This window comes from Lissotriton helveticus, chromosome 9 (genome assembly GCF_964261635.1).
Source record: "Lissotriton helveticus chromosome 9, aLisHel1.1, whole genome shotgun sequence".
NCBI classification, from domain to species: domain Eukaryota; kingdom Metazoa; phylum Chordata; class Amphibia; order Caudata; family Salamandridae; genus Lissotriton; species Lissotriton helveticus.
Genome location: NC_136070.1, coordinates 342027216 through 342053838, shown reverse-complemented (window position 1 = coordinate 342053838; position 26623 = coordinate 342027216). Strand labels below are relative to the sequence as shown.

Here is a 26623-nt window from a genome sequence, read left to right as displayed (position 1 = left end):
GACCGGCTCTCTGTGTTGGTCGGCCCCACCGCTCACCCCCTTCGATAACCGATCAGCGTTGTGCACTCGCCTGGCGTCCTGTCCCCTTCTGATCGGTCCGTCAATGCCCCTTCTGGACTCCTGTGCCGCTCTGTGGTCCGCGGCCCCTGTACCCCAACGGGCGAGGGTCAGGCTCCAGTGGCACGGCAGTGGCAGCGCTGCGTCCGGTGTCCCCGCTGTCGCCCCAACTCGCCACCGTGCCCGTGCTGCGGCTATCGCTTCAAGCTCACCACCCCAGTACTACCAAACGTGGGCCGCGTAGCTCATCGGGTGTCTTCTCCCAGTGTGATCTGTGTGAGTGGTTTCTACCCCCAGGGACCTGTGTGGCAGTATGGGGATTCCGGTCTGCAGTTCAGCTCCTGGAGCTCAGCTCTGTCAGTTTTGTGCCGGCGGTTCCCTTGCTTCCAAGCCTCCACTCCGGATGTAGTTGCGAGGGGGGGGGGGGGGTTCTGTCCCAGTCTCCCCCTCCGGTGTATTAGGCTGCCACGTACACCTCACTGCGCGGTCTTGCTCCCTCCGCCTCGCCGGTCCCCTGGTTGGTCGCCCTCCTCACGCCCCAGAGCTCGCCGGAACAGTGGCCGCCATCTTAGTAAAGTACGGGCGCCTCCGCTGTCTCTGCCCCTGCGTCTCTCCGGCACCGGCCGCCCCAGGTACCTCCTCTGAGCCGACTCTTCACCGGCGACGGACAGGAAGGCAGGTATTCTTGCCGCTAGCTCCTCCGGGCTGTCCTCCGCTCGTCAGCAGGTTGCGGCGCCCGCCATCTTGAGAAAGGGCGCCTCGCGCCCCGGCGTTATCCTCCGCCCCGGGCGCCCCAGTCGGCGGTCCGGTGTCCTACTCACTCCCTATTCTGGGCGCCTGCTTACGTGTCCTTCCGGTTCTGGGCACCGTGTACCCCACGTCCGTGGGGCAGTTGTTCCCGCCGGTGCACCTCTGGCTCACGACGGATCTTGAACCGTCGGGACGGCCGGCCACTCCCGGTGTTACCTCGGCCCCTCCCGGGTTCACCTGCCGTTCTCCGCCACCGCGGGTGCAGTCGCCCAGGCAGGCGGTGTTCTTCCTCCTTGATTATTCACCGCGCCGCCATCTTGTTCGGCGTCCTCCCCTCGCACATGAATGCCGCATATAACTCGGCGCTGCTCACTCCAGCGGCTCCGTTTGTGTGGAGCGGACCTCTTGTCCCTCTCCAGGTGATCCCCCACTGTGTTCGGGCGAGTTTTCGTTCGTGTAGGTGGAAAGTATGTCGGATCTTTAGACGTCGGCCGGGAGCTCCCGGGAGACACGTCTAGTCTCGCATGCTGCTGGCCACGCCCCCCAAGATGCTTCTGTATTATTGAACAATTATAGCCCACATGCTGTGCATGTTTCTTGTTCGAGTCCTCCTACATAAGTTAAGCACAATGATTTCAATGGGGATGTTGACAACAGTCCTTTGTTCTGACTTCAAAGGGGCTATTTAGACAATTGCAATAGTTGGCAGCAATAGAGCACCCCAGTGAAGATATCGTTTGTGTCATGACCTGGCTGTGTTTTATTCCCTATTAGGAATACAGTGGTAAAAAATGGAGGACAATTTGTACAAACCAGTTTTGCAGTGTGAGAAAGTGCCCTCTTTCTTGCATGGTATGCCCCCACTTTTTGCTAAATTGCTGATGTGCTTTGACTAAGTGTGCCCTGGGCTCCTGCCAATCAGGTACCCAGGGCCTGTGTTCCTTCCCTAAAAACTGTATTGAAGCCTAAACCCAATTGGCATCTCTGGCCACATGTCAGCCCCTGGTAAATGGTACCCTAGGTACTCGGAGCATTGTGACCAGAGAAGGGCTGGAGCACTTATGGTGCTACCCTTAGAGGCCCTGTGCCCTGACATAGACACACTGCCTTGGCAGGCTTCATGTCTTGGTGCAGAACAAATCAAAGAGACGACATGGCACACATCCCTGTGTGCCATGCCCACAGAACACTGCCCTTGCATACATCAGTCACGCCTCTAGCTGGGTGCCCTTTGCTAGTGGTGAGGGTACAGGTTCATGAGCCCTGTATCCCTACAGTACCCAGGTCCATTCCTGGGCGCTGTAAGTGCAATGCTGCCATTAATGGTGCTGGGAGGTTGTCATTACGAACTCGACCGCACCATAATGGCTACACTGAAGACTGAGAAGTTTGGTATCAAACTTCTCAGCACATTAAACCCACACTGTTGCCAGTATTGGATTTAATGTCAAATGCATGACATCTTAGAGATGCCCCCTGAAACTCGACCAACTCCCAGTGACCTGACTGAGTGGCTGCCGAGGCTGCCACCACCAAACATGTTTCTGGACCCCTGGGTCAAGAGCTTGCCGCTTTTGGGGGCCTGAAACAATGCACATCCTGGGACGAGGTGCCAAGCCTCCTCCCCCAGGATGGGCAGAGTTCACGAAGGAGAAGCTTCAAAGGCATATCACCTTTGGGAGCTTCTCCAGGCCACGTGCTGTACTCAGCAACTGGTCCCCACTGGTTCTACTCCCCCTTGGGCGGGAGACCCAGCGGGAAAAACAAAGTGAGGAAGAGAGGTGTGCCCACCTCTGCCAACTCCACACCTAGGGTGGGGGAGGCGATGTGAAGCACAACCATGAGCCCCCCCCCCCGCCATCTTGAGGATGGGGGGACCCAGCCAACCAGGGACAGGCTCCTGCCCCCCTCCCACTGGAGAGTGGCACAATAGGGGGTGTACCCACCCCAGGGAAGGGACCCTTTGGTCCCTGCCATTACCTACCTGTTAACGCCCCTAAATTTAGTATCATGGGGCACCCTGAACCTTCCTTCCTCAGATCCCGATTCCGAAACTACAAGAAGAAAGAAGACCTGCCGTGCAGCTGCTAACAAGAGGACGATACCAACTGACTTGTCCCCAGACCTACCGGCCAGTGGACCCTCAAACCTGCTCCTGCTAAACCCCCACGTCTCCTGTGGTCAGCAACCTTGAAAACCCCAGAGAACCTGACTGCCTTGCTCATCCAAAGGCTGGGACTCCCACAAGCATTGGTTCTGATCAAAGATCTACAACCCCTGGTGCCAGGCAGGAACTCCGAATCCAGCACCCTCTGCACCCGCCAAGCTCGGCCCGTGCCAGGGTGGACAAAGATCCCGAGGATGTCGACCCGGCGACTGTGACCAAGAATCCAGCACCCAAGGACCTCCCTCAATGCTCCTGACGACGCCTGCAGCCTCAACTCCAAGGACCGCCCATCCACGACCAGCAGAGGGTAAGATTTCCTGATGCCAAAAGACACCCCTGCACCCGGCGCCCTAAGGCCCCCTGTGTCTAACTCTTGAGTGCCTACTTAACCTGCAGCTTCCCAACTTACCTCTCTTAACTCCAAGAATCAACCTCTGGGGACCTAGAAAACACTTGTCAAGACTGAAGAGTCCCAAAATCAAAACACAAGTATGAACACAATATAAACAAAAGCTAGATCAACTGAGCTTTGTATTAGCATTACATGACAAGAGGAACAGTACGTCAGCAAACACAAAATAATAAAACCAAAAAATATAATTATATAAAAAAAAATTCAACTTATTACATTCACAGAGTTAAAAAAAAAATTCATAAAAACATTTCATGATTACACTTAAGAAAACAAAGTCGATGCTGCGCTTCGGTGATTCAAGGGATGTTCACCTTCTTCAGGACAGTTTTCTAAACAGTGGAGAACAATTTTATTATTTATACACATGTGTTGCTGACGACAAACCTCTATCATATTAACACAGTTCAATTAGAGTTAACACTATATCTTACTAAAACACATGTAAAGTGCTCACACATTATTAAAATGACATATTTAATGCACATATACTCTTAAAAACTTGTAGTAAAGAGCACAATAATTTAAACAATAATTTGAAAGGGAATTCCTTTAATCTTCCACTATAGTTCAATCTTTATCCTAATCCTTATATAAACTGCTTTTAAAAAAAAGACACATTTTAACTAGAAAACACATAGGTGGACCAGGTCCCAGAGAAGACACTGGGGAACTCCCCAGTGAGGAGGACAGCTTTTTAGCAAAGCTGGCCAAAAGATTAGAACTATAGTCCAAACTCCTGGCTCTAGAGAAAGAAAGGAAGGAGATGAGTTTAGCACCCATCAATGGTGGCAGCAATCAAAATAATAAGGATAAAGAACACTCTTATGATTCAAAAATCCCCAAAGGGATTGTCCCTACATTTGAGGAAATGTGATGACATCACCAAATGGTTCACAGCTTTTGAGAGGGCTTGTGACATGAGAAAGGTCAAGAAACCTCTCTGGGGGCGCTCCTTTGGGAACTGTTCTCTGGTAACTGCAGAGACAGGCTTCTGACCCTCTCTGGGCCAGATGCAGATGCAGGGTCCCATGACCTCATGAAGAAGACTCTGATTGAGGGATTTGGACTCACCACTAAGGAGTATAGAATTAGAATCAGGGGGCTCACAAAACCCAGACCCAGTCCTGGATTGATTTTGTAGACTACGCAGTAAAGACACTGGATGTTTGGTTAACTGGACACAATGTGCATGATTGTACTGGTCTTTACAATTTGTTTATGAAGGAACATATACTAAGTAATTGCACAAATGAAAAGTTACATCATCATTTGGTAGACCTAGGTCTAATTTCTCCTCAAGAATTGGGAAAGAAGGCAGACCACTGTCAAGACTAGGGTGACTAGGACAACCACGGGGGCGAACAGAAGAAGGTGGTTACAAAACCTCCCATGGGGAAAGATGATGAGAATCCGCAAGATAAAAAGTTTGAGTCTTCCAAAGCGCCCCAAAAACCTGTACCGGTGGGTGGGTCCCAAACTACTCCCTATGTGCCTCAGCCCTATAGGGGGAAGAACTTTGATCCCTTAAAGGCCTGGTGGAACAACTGTAAGAAGTTGGGACACTTAACTGTAGACAAATCTTGTCCCCACAACAAGGCCCCTAAGGCAACCAGTACAGCTACACCTGGGGTAGCAAGTCTACAGATGGGATCAACAGTGTGCCCACTGAAGCAGTTCTAGTTTCAGAAGGGGAAGTTGAGTTTGCCACTGTAGCTGTGTGGCCACCCAACTTAAAGAAGTACTTACTATACCCCTCAGTTAATGGAACTAGGATAGAAGCTCTGTGGGATACAGTTGCCAGTGTCACTATGGTGAGAGGCACACTGGGTTTCCCTGAGCAATATTTGATTGGGCATACTTAGCCAGGCACCAATGCTGACAGTGTTACCACTAATCATCCAATGGCTATGTTGACAATAGGCCGGGGGGGGGTTACTGGCCTGAAACAGGTAGTGTTCTCTCAAAAGTTACAAGCTGCATGTCTGCTTGGCAGTGACCTGAAAACCTCAGCCTGGGCTGAGGTTGAATTGAAAACCCATGCAGCCATGCTGGCTATCCCCGAATTGGTGTGTGTGCAAACAAGAGCACAGAGCAAGAGGAAGGGTGAAAAGTAGGATTGGAGCCTGAAAGTATAGCCCAATCCACCATGAGGAAAGGTTAGAAGACTGGGGGACCAGCTTCTGTACAGCAAACCACTCAGGATCCCTCTCCACAGGGAGTGGTCTTGGACACCCCAGAGGGAACTGAGCCTATGGAACTTGACCCTTACGAGGTTGAACTCTTGGGCCCAGTGGGACCCTCTAGGGCTGTGCCAGGGTCAGCGAGACTGTCCCACTCTTGAAAGCCTGAGGCAGCAAGCTGTTTCAGAAGCACAGGGAGATGTCAGTGGTACCTACAGAGCTTATTGGGAAGAGGGATTATTGTACGCTGAGGCAAGAAACCCCACTCCTGGAGCCACCAGGAGAGTGGTACTGCCAAAGAAGTACAGGGAGTTCCTCCTACCTTTGGCTCACGACATACCCTAGCTGGACATCTGGGCCGGACCAAAACTTGGGAAAGACTAGTGAGTCACTTTTACTGGCCCCAGATGCACCAAAAGGTGAAGGAGTTTGTCAGCTCCTGTGTTACCTGTCAGGCCAGTGGCAAGACCAGTGGTCACCCAAAGGCCCCCCTGATACCACTGTCAGTGGTAGGTGTGGACATTGTGGGTCCACTTGAACCTCCCACAGCCTCAGGGAACAAGTTCATTCTAGTAGTAGTGGATCATGCTGCTAGGTACCCTGAAGCAATTCTACTTAGGACTACTACAGCTCCTGCAGTAGCTAAGGACCTCCTGGGTGTCTTCACCAGGGTAGGGTTTCCTAAGAAGGTGGTTTCAGACAGAGGTTCCAACTTCATGTCTGCTTACCTGAAACACATGTAGAAAGAGTGTGGAGTGCAGTACAAGTTTACTACACCATATCACCCACAAACCAATGGCCTTGTTGAGAGGTTCAACAAGACATTGAAAGGCATGATCATGGGACTCCCTGAAAAACTCAAGAGGAGATGGGATGTCCTGTTGCCATGCCTGCTTTTCGCTTACAGAGCAGTGCCACAGAAGGGAGTAGGGTTTTCCCCCTTTGAACTTCTGTCTTGTGAAGGAGGGTTGGGAGAGGCCTCTCCACGAACCTAAGCAAGACATTGTGGACTGTGTGCTTGGCAAAGGCATCCAAGAATCTTGAGGCCACCCAGGAGCTTCAGAAGCACTGGTATGACCAAAAAGCTGCACTGGTTGAATTCCAACCTGGGCAACAGGTGTGGGTTTTGGAGCCAGTGGCACCAAGGGAACTCCAAGATAGATGAAGTGGACCTTACCCTATCCTTGAGAAAAAGAGTGACGTCACTTACTTAATTGACCTGGGCACAAGCAGGACACCCAAAAGGGTTATCCATGTGAACCGCCTCAAGCTCTACAATGACAGGGCTGACATCACCATGCTGATGGTGACTAATGAGGAACAGGAAGCAAAGAGCGAACCTCTCCCTGATCTCCTCTCCTACAACCCAATAGATGGGTCAGTGGATGAAGTTGTCTTTACAGACAACCTCTCTGCCCAACAGCAAACTGACTACAAGCAAGTCTTGCAACAGTATGCTAGTCTCTTTTCCCTGACTCCTGGTCTGACAAACTAGTTTACCCATGATGTGGACACTGGTGACAGTGCACCTGTCAAGAACAAGATCTATCGACAGTCAGACCAAGTCAAGGAAAGCATCAAAGCTGAAGTCAGCAATATTCTGGAGTTAGGGGTTATTGGGCTGTCTGAGAGCCCCTGGGCCGGCCCAGTGGTTCTGGTCCCCAAACCTCATCCACAGGGTGGAAAGAGAGAAATAAGGTTTTGTGTGGACTATAGAGGGCTCAACTCTGTCGCCAAAACAGATGCTCACCCTATTCCAAGAGCAGATGAGTTGATAGACAAATTGGGGGCATCCAAATTTCTATGTACCTTTGACTTAACTGCAGGGTACTGGCAGATTGGCATGGCCCCAGGAGCAAAAGAGAAAACCGCATTCTCCACACCTGATGGGCACTATCAGTTCATTGTGATGCCCTTTGGTTTAAAGAATGCCCCTGCCACCTTCCAGCAGTTAGTGAATCGAGTCATTGCTGGGTTGGAGTCCTTTACTGCAGCTTATCTTGATGATATTGCTGTCTTTAGTTCCACCTAGCAGGACCACCTGATTCACCTTGGGAAGGTTGTAAAAGCCCTGCAAGCTGCAGGCCTAACTATCAAGGCATCCAAATGCCAGGTAAGGCAGGGCACTATGGTGTACTTGGGCCACCTTGTTGGTGGAGGCCAGGTACAGCCCTTACAGCCCAAGGTCCAGGCCATCCTGGACTGGGCAGCTCCAATCACACAGACCCAAGTCAGGGCCTTTCTTGGCTTGACTGGGTACTACAGGGGATTTGTGAAGGGATATGGGTCCATTGTAACTCCCCTCACAGAACTCACCTCCAAGAAAATGCCCAAGAAGGTTAACCGGACAGTTAGCTGCCAAAAGGCTTTTGACACCCTGAAAGAAGCAATATGCTCAGCACCAATTCTAAAAGCTCCAGATTATGCCAAGAAGTTCATAGCGCAGACTGATGCCTCTGAGCTAGGGTTAGGAGTGGTCCTATCCCAGACCAATGATGAAGGCCAAGACCAGCCTGTTGCTTTTATAAGCAGAAGGCTTCTCCCCAGAGAGCAGCGTTGGAGTGCCATTGAGAGGGAGGACTTTGCTGTGGTCCCTGAAGAAGTTGGGGCCATACTTGTTTGGTACTCACTTCCTGGTTCAAACTGACCACCAACCTCTCAGATGGCTAATGCAAATGAAAGGAGAGAATCCAAAACTACTGAGGTGGTCCAGCTCCCTATAGGTAATGGACTTTGAAGAGGAACACAGACCTGGGACTGCCCATATCAATGCAGATGGACTTTCCAGGTTCTTCCACTTAGACAATTAAGACTCCATAGGGCAAGGTTAGTCTCATGATCTTTCGTTTGGGGGGGTTGTGTGAGAAAGTGCCCTTTCTTTCATGGTATGACCCCACTTTTTGCTGATGTGCTTTGACTGAGCGTGCCCTGGGCTCCTGCCAATCAGGTACCCAGGGCCGGTGGTCCTTCCCGAAAAACTGTATTGAAGCCTAAACCCAATTGGCATCTCTTGGCACATGTCAGTCCCTGGTAAATGGTACCCTAGGTACCCAGGGCATTGTGACCAGAGAAGGCCCTAAGGGCTGCAGCACTTATTGTGCCACCCTTAGAGGCCCTGTGCCCTGACACACAGACACTGCCTTGGCAGGCTGTGTGTCTTGGTGCAGAACAAAACAAAGAGACGACATGGCACAGATCCCTGTGTGCCATGCCCACAGAACACTGCCCTGGCATACATCAGTCACCCCTCTAGCTGGGTGCCCTATGCCAGTGGTGAGGGTACAGGTGCATAAGCCCCTGTACGCCTACAGTACCCAGGTCCATTTCTGAGCACGGAAAGTGCAATGCTGCCATCGAGAGTATATGGTGCTGGGAGGTTGTCATTACGAACTCCACAGCACCATAATGGTTACACTGAAGACTGAGAAGTTTGGTATCAAACTTCTCAGCAAATTAAACCCACACTGATGCCAGTGTGGGATTTAATGTAAAATGCACGACGGAGGGCATCTTAGACATGCCCCCTGAAACCCGACCAACTCCCAGTGACCTGACTGAGTGGCTGCCGAGGCTGCCACCACCAAAAATGTTTCTGGACCCCTGGGTCGAGAGCTTGCTGCTTTTGGGGCCTGAAACAATGCACATCCTGGGACGAGGTGTCAAGCCTCCTCCCCCAGGATGGGCAGAGTTCACGAAGGAGAAGCTTCAAAGGCATATCACATTTGGGAGCTTCTCCAGGCCACATGCTATACTCAGCAACTGGTCCCCACTGGTTCTACCCCCGCCTTGGGCGGGAGACCCAGCGGGAAAAATGAAGTGAGAAAGAGAGGTGTGCCCACCTCTGCCAACTCCACACCTAGGGTGGGGGAGGCGAGGTGAAGCACAACCTTGAGTCCCCGCCATCTTGAGGATGGGGGGACCCAGCCAACCAGGGACAGGCTCCTGCCCCCCTCCCACTGGAGAGTGACACAATAGGGGTGTACCCACCCCAGGGAAGGGACCCATTCGTCCCTGGCCTTACCTACCTGTTAACGCACCTGAATTTAGTATTTAGGAGCACCCTGAACCTTCCATCCGCAGATCCCGATTCCAAAACTACAAGAAGAAAGAAGACCTGCCGTACAGCTGCTATTAAGAGGACGACACCAACTGATTTGGCCCCAGTCCTACCGGCCTGTCTACCCTCAAACCTGCTCCTGCTAAACCCCGGTGTGTCCTGTGGTCAGCAACCTCGACAACCCCTGCAGAATCTGACTGCCTTGCTCATCCAAAGACTGGGATTCCCACGAGCAAGAAACCGCGTGGTGTATGTGCGCTTTATAAATATTTTAATTTCATTTCATTTCAGTGGTTCTGCTCAAAGATCTCAATCCCCTGGTGCCAGCCAGGAACCGCGAATCCAGCACCCTCTGCACGCGCCGAGCCCGGCCCGTGCCTGAGTGGACAAAGACCACAAGGACATCCCCCCGGCGACTGTGACCAAGAATCCAGTACCCAAGGACCTCCCTCAACGCTCCTGACGATGCTTGCAGCCTCAACTCCAGGGACCCCCAACCGCGACCAGCAGAGGGTAAGATTTCCCAACGCCAAAAGATACCCCTGCACCCGGCGGCCCCCTGTGCCCAACTCTTGTGTGCCTACCTAACCTACAGCTTCCCAACTTACCTCTCAAAGTGGTGGTCTCACCTGAAGAATCTCTGTCCCCGAGCCTGCAGCCTTTGTTCGTCTTGCAGCTTTCCCATTGAAATCCATTGGGCACCCGACGGCCCAAAAGCACCCTGTGCCCAGCCGCCCCAGAGTCGCCGGGAGTGCAACCTCTGTTCTGTTCGACTTCCCCACTTGCCCTGAGCAAGTGACTAGGAGCCCTGCTCCCACAGCCACGTGGCCTTCCTGTTAGCAGCCACCAACCAAAGGCCCCCTACCAGCCGTAGGCTAACATTGGGCCTACTCTCTGCACCCGGCTGCCCCAGTGCCACTGAGGGTGTAACTACTGTACCTACCTGAACCTGGGAGACCCTGAGTCTAACCCCAGAACCTTAACTCTGCCAGTCGAGTACTTACCTGAAAACCGATAACTTACATTTTCTCCATGTGGTAACATTGACTGGTTTTCACTTGGAAATTCTTCCAAGTGTCGAGTTTTGAAACTTTGAAATATTCAGCAAAAATCATCCGATCAACGAAAACGGAATTACTCCCCTATTACCAGGAAAGATCCCAGTGCTGGATCTTGGTGCCCAGCACTGACCCTACAAAGTAATTACAACTCTGATTTTCCGATAACATGATTTTCCTCCATAGGATAACATTGCCTGGTTTTTACCAGAAATGCTTATAAGTGTCGATTTTTGCAGCTTTGAAATATTCCTTAAAAATCGCTTGTTTTACCAAAACGATTTCTTTCAATTGTTTACAGGAGATGCACCAGGGCTGAATCCAGAATCCAGTATCCAGCCCTGAGTTAGAAAAACATGCGTAAAGTAACTAATATTGCATTTACTTAAAAGTCCTATTGAGCTCAATGTCATTATTGTGTTAAGTCTATGTTGCATATTGCAACAACTGTATCTATTGCATTCAAAAGTCTATTGCTCATTGAAAGTATTCAACTGCAGCATCTCATTCTGAGAAAGTATTTGTATACCTACTTGTGGTTCTAAAAATAAAACAACAATATATTTTTATATACAAAATAATTGGCCTAGAGTTCAATTCTTGAGTGTTGAGGCCATTTGCTGACTGAGTGTGTGCATCAAATGCTTTACACTGTCCTCTGATTCTGCTCGACCAAGCTACCACTTTAGAGAGTAAGATTCTATCTAACTTTAACCTTTGCCAAACCTCTGGGGACTGTAGACTCTGTGCACACTGTACCTTACTTTGGTAACATCCGTTTCGATGTTTTACAGATTTGTTTTGAATGTGCACGGGCTGACTGTTCAAATATCTATTCAGCAGCCTGCTGATATTTGGGAGGTGCGTTGGCAGTCGTTTTAAGGCATAGGCAAAGTTGTCAGGTGCCCAGGACCCACACCTTCAAAGGAACCTCCAGAAAAAGCAAGAGTACATTGGAAATGTCTGCCCTAATAACATTTGCTCATAAAAAACAGCATCTTTTTTTCAATATCACAGCAGAACATGCTTAACAGAAAATTAAGGCCACATTTACTAAGGATCTGTGCCAGAGAAAAGTCATGCACAGCAGCATGAACTCTTTCATGGGTATTTATATTCTAACGCAAAAGTTATTTTGGGAAGGAAAGTTACCTTTTTCTCAACGCAAATAGTGGTTTGCTCTTTTGTACCACTTAAGTATACAAAAAAAGGTAGATAGAATTGATCTCAGCCACCGGTAATTACCCTGGCTGCATCCCAGTCATTTTTGTTCTGCACACCATGCCACCTAAGTTCAGATCTAGCCGTATGCAAATCAATCTTGACCCTGACCCAGTGGGGACAGTACAGCCCGAACTGCCAGGCCTGGTCCTCCCTGAACTGGATCACAAGCAATCCCGGACCGGTTTTGACCTTATTAGGGCTCATCAACCAGGTGCAAAGGATGTGCAGAAGCGTGGGGGTAGCGGGCAGTAGCAGATGATTTTTCAGAATATGGCTCTACGCTGCTTTCTCCTCCTTGCGCGACACAGCACAGCAGTTTCTGTTGCTGCTCTCCTTTGCAGTCAAAAATAAATCTACCCCTTTGTGTGCATGCCTGGCCTGCCCGGCCCTACCCTCACACACTCAGGCAGCTGGTGGCTTTTCTGTCTTTTCGTATAATTTATCTCTCTATACTTCACTGTAACTCATCTCCCTTAACCCTGTCTCTTAACCTCTTTCTCTATTTCAGCTATATCTATCTCACCTTTGCCTACCTCACTTCTCTCTCAATATAGCTAAATGACCTCACTCAACTTCATCTTTACCTCTCTCATGACCTTACTCCTCTCTCTGTGCCGATATCTATAATTCCAGATCCTATCCCTATACCTCAACTCTCTCTCTACCGCATCCCTTTTTCCATACCTCAATGAGCTTTTCCATCTGGCTTCCCTGTGTCTCTCCTCCTTCTGCTTCACTCCTCACACAGCCTAATTTCTATCTCTCTCGATATCTCCCCTACCTTACCTCTATCGATCTCTCTCTCTCAGTCCTTTCTGTACCTCACCACTCTGACTCACTTCTGTCTCGTTTCACACTTCTCCCTCTACCGCTCTTTCTCACTACCTCACCTCTCAATTTGCCACACCATTAGTTCACTACATCATCTCACCACCTCACCTCACTTCTCCGCCTCCTCTTTCTCACATTTCCTTTCCTTCAACTCTCTAAATATCCCAAACATTTCTAGCTACCTCTCTACTTATTTTTCTCTATGAACTCCTGTGCTTCTCCCTCCCTCTCTGTCTCTTTTACATCTCTCATCAGACTTCCTTCACAATTTCAACTCACCCCCCACCTCCACAACTATCTCGCTCAACCTCTTCTTTATTGAGCTCTTGACCTCACTATCGTCTCTTTTTCTGTACCACAACTCTCTAGCTCCATATAAGCCACACCCCTCTTTTCCTATTTCATGTATCTCTTGTCTTCTGCTTTTCTCTCCACACATTTCTCCTACCGTTTATCCCTCTCTCTACCTTTTTCCTCTTCTCCACTACTCTCTTTACCTCACCTGTTTTTTTATACTTTTTTGTCATTCTGCTCAGTCTACCTTTCATTTTTGTTTTTCCTAAAGCCTCTCTAAGTCTACTTCTTGCTTCCTTTAACTTGCTCTAATTTACCTTTTTAGATCGATCCTAGCAGCGTGCATGCGCTGCTCTGCGAGGCATGCTGTATCTGGCCGGGATGCTTAGGCCACGCCCATCGCTTTTCATTTGTTACTTCTTGCTACTGTATTTATTATCTCTCGAACACTCTGTCACTCCTTGCAGTACTTTATTCCTCTGCCTCTCCTTTTCTTCCTGTCTTTCTTCCTATATCTCTCTATTGCACTCTTAAAACGTATCTATTTCTCTGCTCATCTTTCCCTACCTATATCTTCCTCTTTCTACCTCAGCTTGCCTTTTTCCTTGGCTACCTTGCCTTTCTTTATTTACTTTACCACCTCATATATCTGCCCACATCATCTCTAGCTCTATCACTTTCTCTCTTTACTTTACATCTCTCATTATATTGTTCTCTTTGTGTCCATGTACATATCTAGGATCGTGCCTAATTCTCTTACTAAGCAGGGTCGCATGTAATGGTCTAGCAAGAGAAGTGCTCACATTCAACGAGGAAAGAGGGAAAAGCAGGGTAAGAGAAATTAAGAGAAAGTTATTCGATTTTTACCAATGGAATGGTAAAAATGGTCAAAGCAGCGCTTTGATTTTAACTGCTGCAACAAGAATCCCAGAAGTGAAGGGGAATATATATGAGCAAACGTCTTTAGTGTAACTGAGCATAATATTAAACTATTAACCATTCACCCCTGGTGTGTTTCCTGCGATGGTAGTAACATGCTGATTAAGCATCAAATTCGTCATAAAATATTGTTGCAAGTAAAAAAAAAAAAATCTAGAACCAACCCCCCCCAAAAAAATCTTTATCAGTGCTTGTTCACTCTTTTTAAGGTCTCGCCTAGAGAATGCAGCGCATGCGCTGCTTCGCCTTGGTGAGACTATTGTTGTCGGTTTGGTGCACGAAGGGAGCCAAACCATGTGCGCACACGGACAGGCGATGTGCACGCGCATGGTGTCTCCTCTCTGCCTCACACTCTCCCACCGCGCGATCACACTACGAGGCAGACACGTGCTTATTTTTTTATTTGTTTTGTCTAGCCCTTGCTCCGGCCGTTTTGCAATCACCACATACTTTAAAATAAATACAGCGTTTTGTTTGCCCAGCTTAATATAGTCTGCTCTGTCAACACAGAATGCTCTAGAATGCTGAATGTTTGCGGGGATTCAGATCTGAGCTCTGCAGTCAGTACTTTGCAGCAGGCACATTAACCAATGGAGACTTTTTTTCTTTGCCAGGCGTGCCCAGATTTTGCTGCTAATACTGCTGGAGCTCTTGGAATCAGTAAGGTCATGACCCTAACTGCGCAGATATCACCTTTCTTTTTCACAACATTGACAATGTGTGTAGCAGACCATTCAGGCAGAACTATGACTCGCGATTAACAAATCATCTATTTTATCCACCTCAATGATACTCCTTTTATCAGGGTCATACAAAAGATAGGGTTTGTCGGTCGGACTGGAGGTCCGACCTCCGACCTGCAAAGTAAAAACAGCAACTATAGCGTGTTACCAGCCCACTGAGCTACCAACAATTACACAGCAACTCGGGATTGTGTATGGGGAAGGTGCCGCGGTGCAGAAAGGAAGCAATTAGCTGTACCTCTCAGGCACGCTTTGAGTGGGGTCAGTGTCCGCTTACATGACGTAATTGGCAGAATTCCCCCGGCTAGATGTTTAAGTGTTGGTGTGCGTGTCTCATTTCCAATCTTACGCTTTAAAGTGGTTTTCCACATCAGGCACACAACAGATGACGTCACTGTCTCAGGCGCAGAAATGTCTACAAAACCTACCTATAGTGCTTTTCACCTAGGTTTTCCCCTAAGTAGAATAAATATACCTTCTTCAATAGCTATTTAATCCCGCTTTTGAGTTAATTATCACTAATAGGAATACGGTTCAACGAAACCTCCTACACGTAAGTACCAATGTTTACAAACCTTTCAAACACCTGAGCATTTCTCTCTACCGCTAGCATTTATTTATTGAAGTGCAATAAATAGAATCACTATAAAAAAAATACTAAGGCACATATTGACAAGACCCCCTGCATCCCTCTTGCGTGGCCTAAGTGGTTCATAAATCTCGAGTAATGCAACACAGCACAAATCAATGTGTTGCACTACTCTGCGCCAGGGTGGTGTTTCCATGGGCATTGCGTTGCTGTTCCTATGCAACATCCATGGATTTTGATGCATTGACAGATTTACAACAAGTTGTAGACCTGGGAATGCACCAAAAACCTATTACATATTCTTTAAACATTTGCCTTACCTAACTTGATATTTTTGGAACTGGAAGGGTATTGGATGGAGATCTATAACTACTCCCACATCAATTACTCCCTTGCAGAACTAACTAGACAGGAGGTGCTGGGTTGTTTGTCTCCCCAAGAAGGGCTTTAAGTGGGATGAAAAAATTGCGTGCCACCCAGTCTGTATTTTGGTCCCCCTCAAAAGCTGTTTTAAAATTCCCCAAAATTACGCAAAGTGCATCAACCTGTAATATAAAAGTTATTGTGTAACAACTGCTAATGTAGGTTTTAGCACACAGACTTGAGCCTCTTGCTAAAACTGATTTGGAGATGGGACTACTTCAGTTTTCTCAACAACTTCATATTCTGATCTGACCAAGCCAACCATAGTCCATTGCAAAAGTATCCCTCCCCAAAAAACTTTATACATTTGGAGCCTAGATTCTCTTCATGTGATAATAAAATTCATAAGTAAACGATATATAATTGTATCACATATCATCTTGGGGCCAACATCAGTATCCACATCATAAATCAAATACCTTGGAACACGGGCGTAGTCTGTCCAAGAGTAATGGCTGTGGCATCGCACTGCTTGTAGTTTTTTCAAATACATAAATAAAAGGCATTGATATTTTCAATCCCAATACCTCAAACGCTTTCAAATGCGAGACCTATTGCATTGCAATGCTTGTTGTTTGTGCCATTGGGTTGGAGAACACCAAGCAGATGGTTGCTTTTGGCTATTCTTCAGTGGCCCTGTTTACGAAGGTTTAACATGTAATTCAAAATTGTTTGGCCTCAGGAGAGATTGAATGAGACGAAAAGTGTTAATAAATTGAAGGTTGCTGCGAACAGGGCTCGAAAATATATCTTTCCCAGGGCCTCACCAATCCTTCAGCCGTCCCTGCGCATTGTAATGAGTGGGGGCACTGCTTCATACACCTCCCATCCCTTTCTAAAGGAAGCCCCCCAATGAAAACTAATTATAGCTGTCTTTACCTTACTTACTCTTGTTTATATACACGTAAGCCTATATTATAGGTGAGCTGGAAAATTCCGACTGCTGTGCACTTCTGTGTTTATACGGAGGTCAGAACTATGAGTTGTGCAGACTTTATCACACCTGGTAATTACTAAGAGAGATAATGCCCACAGCCCAGTTACATTTCAGCCGGTCAAACTTGCAGGCGTTTAACAGAAGACAATGGCCCTAGTAATAACCTGGACATGCATCCTTTGGCATCTATTCACCATTTTTTACGCCAACGTATAGTACATGCCATTTCTCGCATCTGATAAATTCCAAATCCTATGAGGTTGGATTTTATTGGGTGTGATAAATACTGAATGTCCTTACAGGGCACTTGTAATCAAGGTCTTCGCGTCTATGTACTATGTTAATGTGATCAGTGAGGTGCAAACAATCCAATTTATTTTTAGATTTGCTCTGAAATAGGGTACGCATGAGATCAGTCTTTCTCTTGCTGCAGTAGGGCTGAAGAAGCTAAGTCAGCCTAGTTTTTGAAAAATTCTTGTGAAAATGAACTCTGTAAACTGTTATCATGGCTATAGATTACGTCCAAAATCCCTTTTCGAAAGATAGTGTTTGCACTCTGCCTCGATGGATATCTACATGTAGTAAACCATGAAACCCTTTTCTAGGCAAGATGGTCAAAGACATTGCTAATCATAAGGTGCTCGGTGTGCTGCATAAACAATGTCCACTCCATATCTCTGGGTGTAAAACAATATTTTCATTATTTAAAACCTTAACATACAATTTAAACATAAAGGTCAAAATCTCTGCTGGACCCACCTCCAGATACATACTTTCTGCACCTTGTTAAAATTAACACTTGATATTAACGCAATGTTCACATGAACAATGTCAGACTCAAATAGAGGTTATCCTGTTAAATTGTCCAGTTGGGTAACCAGCTTCACTCTCACAATTTGGTGATTAAAAGGGATTCATTGAGACTGAGAATTAAATTCTCATCCCTTTTACTGTTGTCGTGATTCCATTAGGTGAACATATCAACTAGTATCTCATTTGAGTCCCTTTTCTTACTGTAATACACGCATGATGCACCATTCTTTAGTCCCCTGCCAATTCAACTGCCCCCTACCCCCAACAAAGAAAAGACTCATTGGCCTCATGTTGTCCAGTGGTTGCAATGCTGTCAGTTCACCAGCTGCATTTGTCTCAGGGTTTCCCTCTCAGGTGCAGCTCTCTTACAGAAGTAGCGTCACATCTGATATTCTGCCAAGGGAGAGTCTTGGGTGACTCTCTAAATGTAAGTTATCCCATGAGCTGTCACTACAAACGTTTCTAACAAGTTTATCTGGGAAAAACAGTGTCCCGCTGGCCTCGGCCTCTTTCTGCTTCTGCACCAGAGCCCTAGTTCTCCAGACTCCTCCTTCCACCTGCCGCCCAGCCCCTTCCCAACATTTCACTGATTACATCACAGCACGAGCCGACTCCAGAATCTTCTACACAGCAGCACTCGTGCAGGACATCTATTGTACGGACAAAATGCACCAAGAAATACAGGAGCAATGTGAAATACTAGAAACCCTGAGATATAGAACTACTGCTTGGCAACCAATACAATGACGTACGAAAACATTAGAGACAAATAACACGGATACACCATATACGGGTTTGCCAGGCGCTCCCTTGTAAACACTGTGTGTGCTCTCCTCACATAGTTTACATGACCACTCTGTTTCTTTCTCTGCCAGAATAGATCCACAACTTCAAATGTAGCCATTATTTTGCTTCCCACATGCTATAAAATTGGACTGTCCTTCATTAAGAGCCAGAGATGATGATAGGCCTAGTGGGTACATTGAAGACTGGTACAAGGCGATCTGGCGTATAATTTCGGCATCTCTACTTGAACACTGTGTGATTTTAAGCAACGTCCTTTATCAATCCCTGCCTCCATCTCCTTGTAAGCCAAAGTATTTGGCGCCATCAGAAACCTCTTGACATCGCCATGAAGCGCTGTATTTTTTTTTTTAAAAAAAAGGATTTTGTATTTGTGCAGTCCAGAGGTTGGAAGTGCACCAAGGCGCTCAGTCTGGGAGTGTGTATTTTTTTTTCTTTTTTTTCCTTGGGACCTAAGCTATCCCTCCTATTCTTGGCAGGCTCCTCGAGATTGTAGTGGCCCGTCTGGGCCAGCTGGTGATATAAACCAGCCGTCCCCAGACTGGGGCCCCCAGAAGCATTGTTGAGCAGACTTAGAAAACGAAGTGTTCATTTTTAGCATTCCTCCCCCAATTGGTTTGATGCAGAATCACCGAGGAGCGCTAAGCAAAACCAGGTGGCCGCGCTGGGCTCGCGCCAGTGTCCCAGTCAGCGCGCGGCCCGTCGCCTCGGCTCCGTTGTTCGCTGCCGCTCGCCGCTCGCCGCTCTGCGCACTTCGGGTCCCGGCGACTTCCGGTGGGCGCTTCACAGAGGAGGGTCCTTGTCCGTCCAGGTGCGGCGCTGTCCTGAAAACAGACTTTGAGAGAGAAGGAAGAGTATACAACACAAGACTTTGAGCATGCCAAGCATGAGGTAAGCCCTCCATTAAGTTCTTCGTCGTGTCAGTGCAAGAAAGATGCTTGTCTTAAATGCGTATACCCTTCAGTTTTATTGAAAACCAAAATGATTTCGAAGAAGAGCAGTGGCGTCGCAAGGATGATTTAGGTTGTAATGCGAGCATGTACATCGCCAGCTTTAGCTGGGTAGTAAAATGTAGATGTAGTTGGGACTTTTTGGGACGCGAAGATCCCGGTGCGTCTGCACCTGCTGCACAATTGACAGCTGCTCACTTGAAGATACTTATGCACGCGAATCACAACCCAACCCAATACATAGCATGGTGCAAACGCATCTTGACTAAACATAATATACCTATACTCTACCTAAAATGACATAACAGAGTAACTTTTACGTTACGCTGAGAAGTTCTTTGGGGGATGCTTTGAAATATTTTTCTTCATGGAAAATGCTTTTAATGTGTCGAACATGTTATGGTTACGTAAGCAAAAACACTTTATTTAGTATTGCTAAGGAAGGGGTCTTTGTCTCTTTAAGCCACCGCGTCTTGTGAAGTGCGTGCGTAGAATTTTATCGGCACCGGGGAAAAGTTCTTTCAGCAGTTGTTTTCGTCCAAGATGCTGGGACGAAATCCGAGTCCCCTTGAACTCGAGAAAGAAAAAGACTTACTCTGTTCGGATAATGCTGCCCCTGAATTTGATTTCTCCATAAAATATATGGAAGTGAACAAACCTTACTACGGACCAAGGTTATTCTCTGAAACCAAATTATGCTCAAACTCCAGGAAATAGATTTGCACATCAAAAAATAGTCTAGGTTGAAAAGGTTAGATGGATAATGCCACTTATATGCACTACATGAGATTCCTTGTACAAATACGGGCAGTTTAATGGGTTCGACTGGACTATTGTTGGCATTAGGAAAGTCTGGCATGAAACACCACCTATGTTGTAACACATACGACTGGAATAACTTAAATCACAACATAGAACAGGCTGTATTAGCCATAACATGGCGGCCCATCAACTTTGCAGCATGGCTAATGTATAACATGACATCATGCATGAAGTATGGCTACACTAACATAACATAGATAAAGATAACATAGCATCACGTAGGAAGTATGGTTGTACTAACATGGCAACATAAGCCAATTCTATAATGATGCACACTACAGTGTGAAGCACTACTGTACTGATATAGCACAACATTTTCGTTTTTAATAAGAGTTTTTAACTCCTTTGAACACTAGTACTGAACATAGACATAATAACCTCCAACAGCTCGGCTAAAATAACAAAACATACCATAGCGTAACAAGTTGTACCTAGCATGACCGGACTGGCATAAAGTATCACCACACACTACTGCATGAACTAAGACAATGAGGCTTCCTCGGGCAGGTTTGGGGACCTCCTGTTGTCATTTTGAACCTGTTGGCGGGGCGGTAGACCTTCGTCTCTTTCTGTTTCCGGGCCAGCCCTGGTCGGTGACTGCCAGCTGACACGGATAACACACAGCTGAGCGCAGCTGTCAAACTCTGCCTCTGAAGGAGGTAATTGAGATGCATTTCTTGCTTCCACGTGACTGTGCTGAAAGACAGAACGGGTTGTCACTGACCAAAGACCTGTAGAAAAGACCGCATTGTAAAAAAATGCGAAATAAACAATTACTTTTGACCTCAATATCAGCAGTTTCCGATGAGACAACATTGCCTGGCATCTACAGGAAGACTGCCATTCCTGCCCTCCTCAAGCGCATGCTGCGTGCCCATTCATTCCAGGGCCTCGCTACCGAGAATGGTCGATGGCCAGTTTCGCATTATCCCGGTTATAGCTTTTAGACGAACCGTTGGAGACCGAAAGGACAAGTTGGCCAAAAGAGAGACCAGTCAATTTGGGAATTATACATTAAATGGCTTCATAATTTTCGAGAGAGGCACTGAGCGAGAGACATAAGGGGGGCAGTCATACATGACTCATTCACTCTATTAGCATGCAAACTTTACTTTTCATCGTATTGTAGGTTTGCCATCTGCTAGTTAAGAATATTGTTGGGAAAGATCGTTCATTTACTTTAAAACAATCTTTTGGTTTACTTATCACGTAAGATCACTGGAGAGAGTTGAGTGATGAACTGTTTATTTTGTGTGAGTGTTTTGGCCCAACTTTTTTCGTGTGTATGTGTCTTTGGCTTCATGGCAAAGAAAGCCTGCCTCTGAAAAGAAATTGTGTGCGAATGGGGATTAGTGCCAATGAGATCTGACCTGTAGGACAGAGTGCTTTCAAAACAAGCCAGTGTCTCTGAAAGGCCAGGAGAGCTGGGGCTGAGTCGACCAAAGGCCAAAGACAGAAAGTGATATACAACTGAGGGGCCATCAGCCCTCCTGTGGGCTTTAAGGTACAGGTTGGCAGCAGACCAGTGTCAACGTGTAGTTTTCCCACCTGGTCTAATTACAAGCACCACAGACATAAGGGTAAAAATGAAGAATTCTGTGTAGATAGCAAACACAGCAAGATGATGGACAGAGTAGTGAAACTTTCCATCCACTCACCCCCAGTCTAGAGATCTGTGTTTAATCCATTTGTTCTTTTGCTCTCTATTACACCCCATTTTGGAACCAGCCATATGCAAATCAGTCTAGACCCAGCTCCTCATGGGAACATTCCAGTCCGAACTGCCAGGCTAGGTCCTCCGTGGACCGTAAACAAGCATCCTAGGACCGGTTGCGGGATATCACCCCATATCAGCCAGGCTAGCCTGAATCCAATGGTACAGCAAGCAAGGGACCCACGTCTGGGCATACCTTTGGCCACTTAGTGGTGCAAACATAGCAAATGCAACAAGATGATGGATGAAGTGCTGAAACTTTTCAATCACTTACCCCCAGTCGAGATCTGGGTTTAATCCATTTTTCTTTTGCTCACTATGGCACCCCAGTTTGGACCTAGCCATATGCAAATCAGTCTTTTTTTAAAAACATCTTTTCATTGAAAAGGAAAAAAGGAACACAAGGACACGTGACAGCGGTAGTTATCTCAGCCAACGTCACATCACAATTGCATGTTTCATACATAACAGGACATTTATCTCCAATTTCATATGCAAATCAGTCTTGACCCTGCTCCTCATGAGAACAGTCCAGCCTGAACTGCAGGACAGGTCTTCTCTGGACCGTAACCAAGCATCCTGGGACTAGTTTCGGGGTAATTTTGTGATGAATTATGTGTAGATGTCTGGTTCTTGTATGCTGAGTGTAAGACGCCATTCAGTATATTTTGAAGCATTCTTGTTGGCGGTTAGACGAACAAATAAAAGTGATTTGTCGAGGATCATGTATGGTCAACTTCGGAAGTCTGGAATTGAAACCTAATCGTCTTGTACCAGTGACAACACTTTGGCCATTGCACCCTAGACCATGCGTCTGCTTCGCAGAATTAACTCATGATCAATGCCTATCCTTTTAACTCCCCTTAACCTCTGGAGTCAATGGACGCTGCAAATGAAACCAAACTTTTTATCACTTCCTACAAAACCAGATCTTTCACAATGATATTTCCTCCCCTAAATAATGCTGGATACTCAAAACCACCTTGCTGACATTTAGGGCATCTAAGTGACCCCATACACATTGGGATTCGAGACAATCTACTGTCAGTGCAAACTCCCTAGGTACAGTTATTGGTGTAACAGTGAGAGGACAGAGGCTCAGTGGGCCCCTGCAAAATGTATTGTATTGTATTGTAATTGCATTTATATAGCGCTTACTACCCCTGACGAGGCGTCAAAGCGCTTTTTCGGCGAGTAGCACGCTACTCCGGGACCCATAGAGGATTAGTGTTGAATTAGTATAGTGAAACCTGCAAGTACATTTTAAGTGGTGGATAGGTTAGTCAGTTATTTGGATTTGGAATGATAGAAGAAGGAGCAAATGGCCTGCCTAGCCCCATCAGGGAGTATGCACATTTCATCAAACAAAAGTTAAACAAGAGGGGAAAAACAGCTAAATGTAAGCAAAGATTATCCTGGCATTCATGAGTTCACTGACAACATACTATATAGATTACCCAGTGACAGTTACCACTGGGTAGTTATAAGTAAGGTCTGCATTTCCATAGGAAATGCCTTTTTTGGTTTGCTATGATCACTTAGTATCCTTCCCAGAGATAGGAGAAAGGTCTTCTATGAAATGTCCCTGTGACAATACTTCCAACCAGAGTTGTTGTCATTTTTTACTATTTTGTACATTTTATTCCTCTCTTAGGACATTTTATTGAAGCCTATCTTTTTAAAATACAATGTACGTAAAACAGTGGATGCAATGAATTTATTGTGTACTCTTGAGAATACAGATATTTGTTTCCGGGTTGCACTATTTTTATTAAAATGCAGAGCAGCCAGGAAATCAATAGTATTATAACAATTTCCAACTGGTTTTCTGGGATAAGTACACGCTAGTTTACATTTATGTGTATATAGTCGGGGTACTAAGTCGAGTCTTTGACTCTGACATTATAGTGAGTATCGGCTTTTTATTTGCCTTAGCCACTTTGCATGAGAATATGAATACGCTCACTATGCGTTGTACTGTTGCAAATCTGAGCTCTTTCTCTTTATGCACATGTCACTTTAGTAAAAACCTTGATTATATTTTAGCAAGGATGTTTCCCTTCAAGTGCTATTTATTGCTTATGCCATTTGTAAATAATAATAATCTTGTATTTTTGATTCCTGTGTAATTGCATGTACTTTTTTTGCTTTTGTCGCTGTTATGGTTGTACTATACACACCGAATAAAGCTTTCTGAACCTGAACCTGGTTTGCTAATAACTTTGGGGCAGTTTGAATAATCCTAACACAACTTTCCAAAAAAGTGCTCTTTTCTAGTTAGATCCTTCCTGGAGAATTGGGGTGACAAAAAATCCAATTGGGACGTGATTCTGCACTCCTTTTCTAATGCATGAGAAATTGTATGAAAACAATACAAGATACAAAACGTATGACCATTGAAAATAACGAAAATACTTGAAAATAAAAATTCATGAAAGCAACGAATTTATGTGGATTAATTATTCAAGGAAAATTAAAAGGAGTGCGAGGTAGGGGTGATTCTTGATTGCCAGGAACCACACAGGCTCTGAGTATTGGGGTGAGCCATCAAGCGGAACCTGAGAAAAAGGGGGGGGTCCCAGAACCCAAAATATCCATGAATTTTCCATAGATTTTTTGGGAATATGATACTTCTGAAAGGAATGGCACACAATTTAGCAGGAAGATAGATCTTGGCCCAGAAAATGTGCTTTTTGTGGTTTGGTGTAAATCCGTTCAGTAGTTTTTGAGAAATGAAGGTTAAAAAATATTTGTATATTTGGATGGTTGGGCTCGAGGGACAAGTGTCCTTCACGCACAACTTAAAACAAATGAGTGTACAAATTACCTGAAGAGGCTTTTTTTCTCTTGGGCCATCTTGCTCCTGTGGGAATGAGGGTCGAGTGGGAGCGAGCACACTGACTGGCTGGCCCCCATATGAACAATAATGTTGCAGCAGCCATTACGGGAATTCAGGGACAATTAGTGCCCTGTCCTGAAAATGTGCAAACAAAAAAAACAATGTAATTGGTCAGGGTAGGAATACCCAGCCCGCTAGCCCTTGTGGGCAGGTCACTAAAAGACCATCCCTGGGGCCCTTCATTTAAAAAAAAAGTTTTTTACACGATCCTGAGGTACTCCTGCGGAATTGGGTAAAAAACAAACCAAAATTGCAGCTTCCCTTCATTTTCTTAAAAGTAAAATGACCCCTGCCCTGGGCTGGGCCAGGGCCTGCACTCAAACAAAATATATATTGGAGAGGGGACATGTATACGGCCTCGGTCCCCGAGTCAATTACTGCCCCGGGGACCCCAACCCCCCCAGCCCGACGACATTAACAAAGGGGAGGGACGTTCGTGGATCCCTTCCCCAGGTCATTTATGACCCCAGGGACCGGCATAATAGTGAAAGGGAGGGGGGGCATGAGTCCCCCCTTCAAGAGCCGAATATATCCCTGGGGACCACATCCCCTGGGACGGACCTGCACATATGTGAAAGGAGATGGGGGTGTGCGGCCACCGTCGCCGAGCCATTTACCAACAGTGGACCAACACAATGTTGAAAGGGGTGGGGGGCATGAAGCCCCCATGCACTAGTTGCAGCTCGGGGGCCTTGGGGCCTGGCAATATTATTGAAGGGGAGGGAGTGTGTTGTGATGCAACTTAATGTTACAATGATGCCACTTAATGTTACAATGCTACTTAATGTTATATTATTATTTCTCTTACCTTTGTTGGAGCTTCCATGCTCTCTACGTTCTTTCTCCATGTTCTTTGTTCGTATGTAGAATGTGAAGCTGACGGCACTCCACGATCGACCGTTGCAGCTGGGTCATTGAGGTGGTCGGATGCCAGGTTGTGCTTGTAGTAAAATACTTCATTTTACTTACCGTCTGTTGGCCGTTTCTTGGAGCAAGGGTCACAACAATTTTGGCGACGATCTTCTACTCTTCTGAGCACAACCTGGCGCCATTTTTCATCGTATTCTTCTTCAGTGCTGACTTCCATAGTTCTTGCTCTTCTGGATGAGGTGTCTGGCTGTTTACGCCTCTGACGCTGTTCTGCTCTTCTTGATGGCTTCTTTTTGATGTATTTTGCTCTTTTGTGGTGTTTTCGGATTTGCGTGACCGTTTGAGTCGCGTGCCGCCTTCTCGAGCAAGCCCCTGACGCCACCTTCTGTCCACCGCATCACTGGAACGCACAACTCAGGCTTTGAAAACCCAGCGGCTATCAGGGCCAGTCTATATATGTCTTGGGGTACATGTCTGGTCAGATTACTTTTGACTCACGTACCACCCATGGGAAAATCTATGTTGCTAAAGAGGGCCCCCCAATCCTTGGTTGGATGCACCAATATGACCTGCATATTGTCATCAATCCGAGAGCTTCAAATCAAATTATGGTAGTAGAATATGAAATCCAAGTTCATGATATTCTTCAAGATGCCCACAGAGTCTTTGAGGATAGACTTGGTTGTGTCAAAGGGTATCAGCATGAGATCATTCTCAAGCCCAATGATTGCCCGGTACAACACAAACTTAGGAAAGTTCCTCTGTCTGTGAGACAGGGTCTTAATGATCTGTTGAATGGAATATTGAAATCTGGAGTCAATCCGAGTCATTGAACCTGTGGAGGCATCCTCTTGGATTTCTCTGGTACTTTTGACACTCAACTCAGATGACTGTCTCCGTTTCTGCATTGACCGTAGGTCTTTAAATAGAGATATAGTTACAGACATGTTTCCACTGCCAAACATTGAGTTATTGCAGTCTGTTGGGGGTGGGAAGTATTTCTCCAAGATTGATTTGAGAAGTGCTTACCACCAGATCACATCTTGTGGTGTACTCCGGTACTGCATCATCTTGTCAACTCACGTTG

At 46.5% G+C, this 26623-nt stretch overlaps 1 protein-coding gene across 2 annotated transcripts in view; it reads left to right on the top strand.

Annotated features, from left to right (window-relative positions):
• The first annotated feature begins 18924 nt into the window (after positions 1-18924).
• Positions 18925-26623, top strand: part of FBLN5 (fibulin 5) — a 390190-nt gene continuing 382491 nt past the window's right edge. Inside the window, exon 1 of one of the 2 annotated variants that reach the window (XM_078660068.1) lies at positions 18925-19172. In XM_078660068.1, the coding sequence (XP_078516194.1) occupies positions 19159-19172 (14 nt within the window). In that variant the 5' untranslated portion in view covers positions 18925-19158. The remainder of the gene's footprint in view (positions 19173-26623) is intronic. The other variant, XM_078660067.1, reaches the window with a different exon arrangement.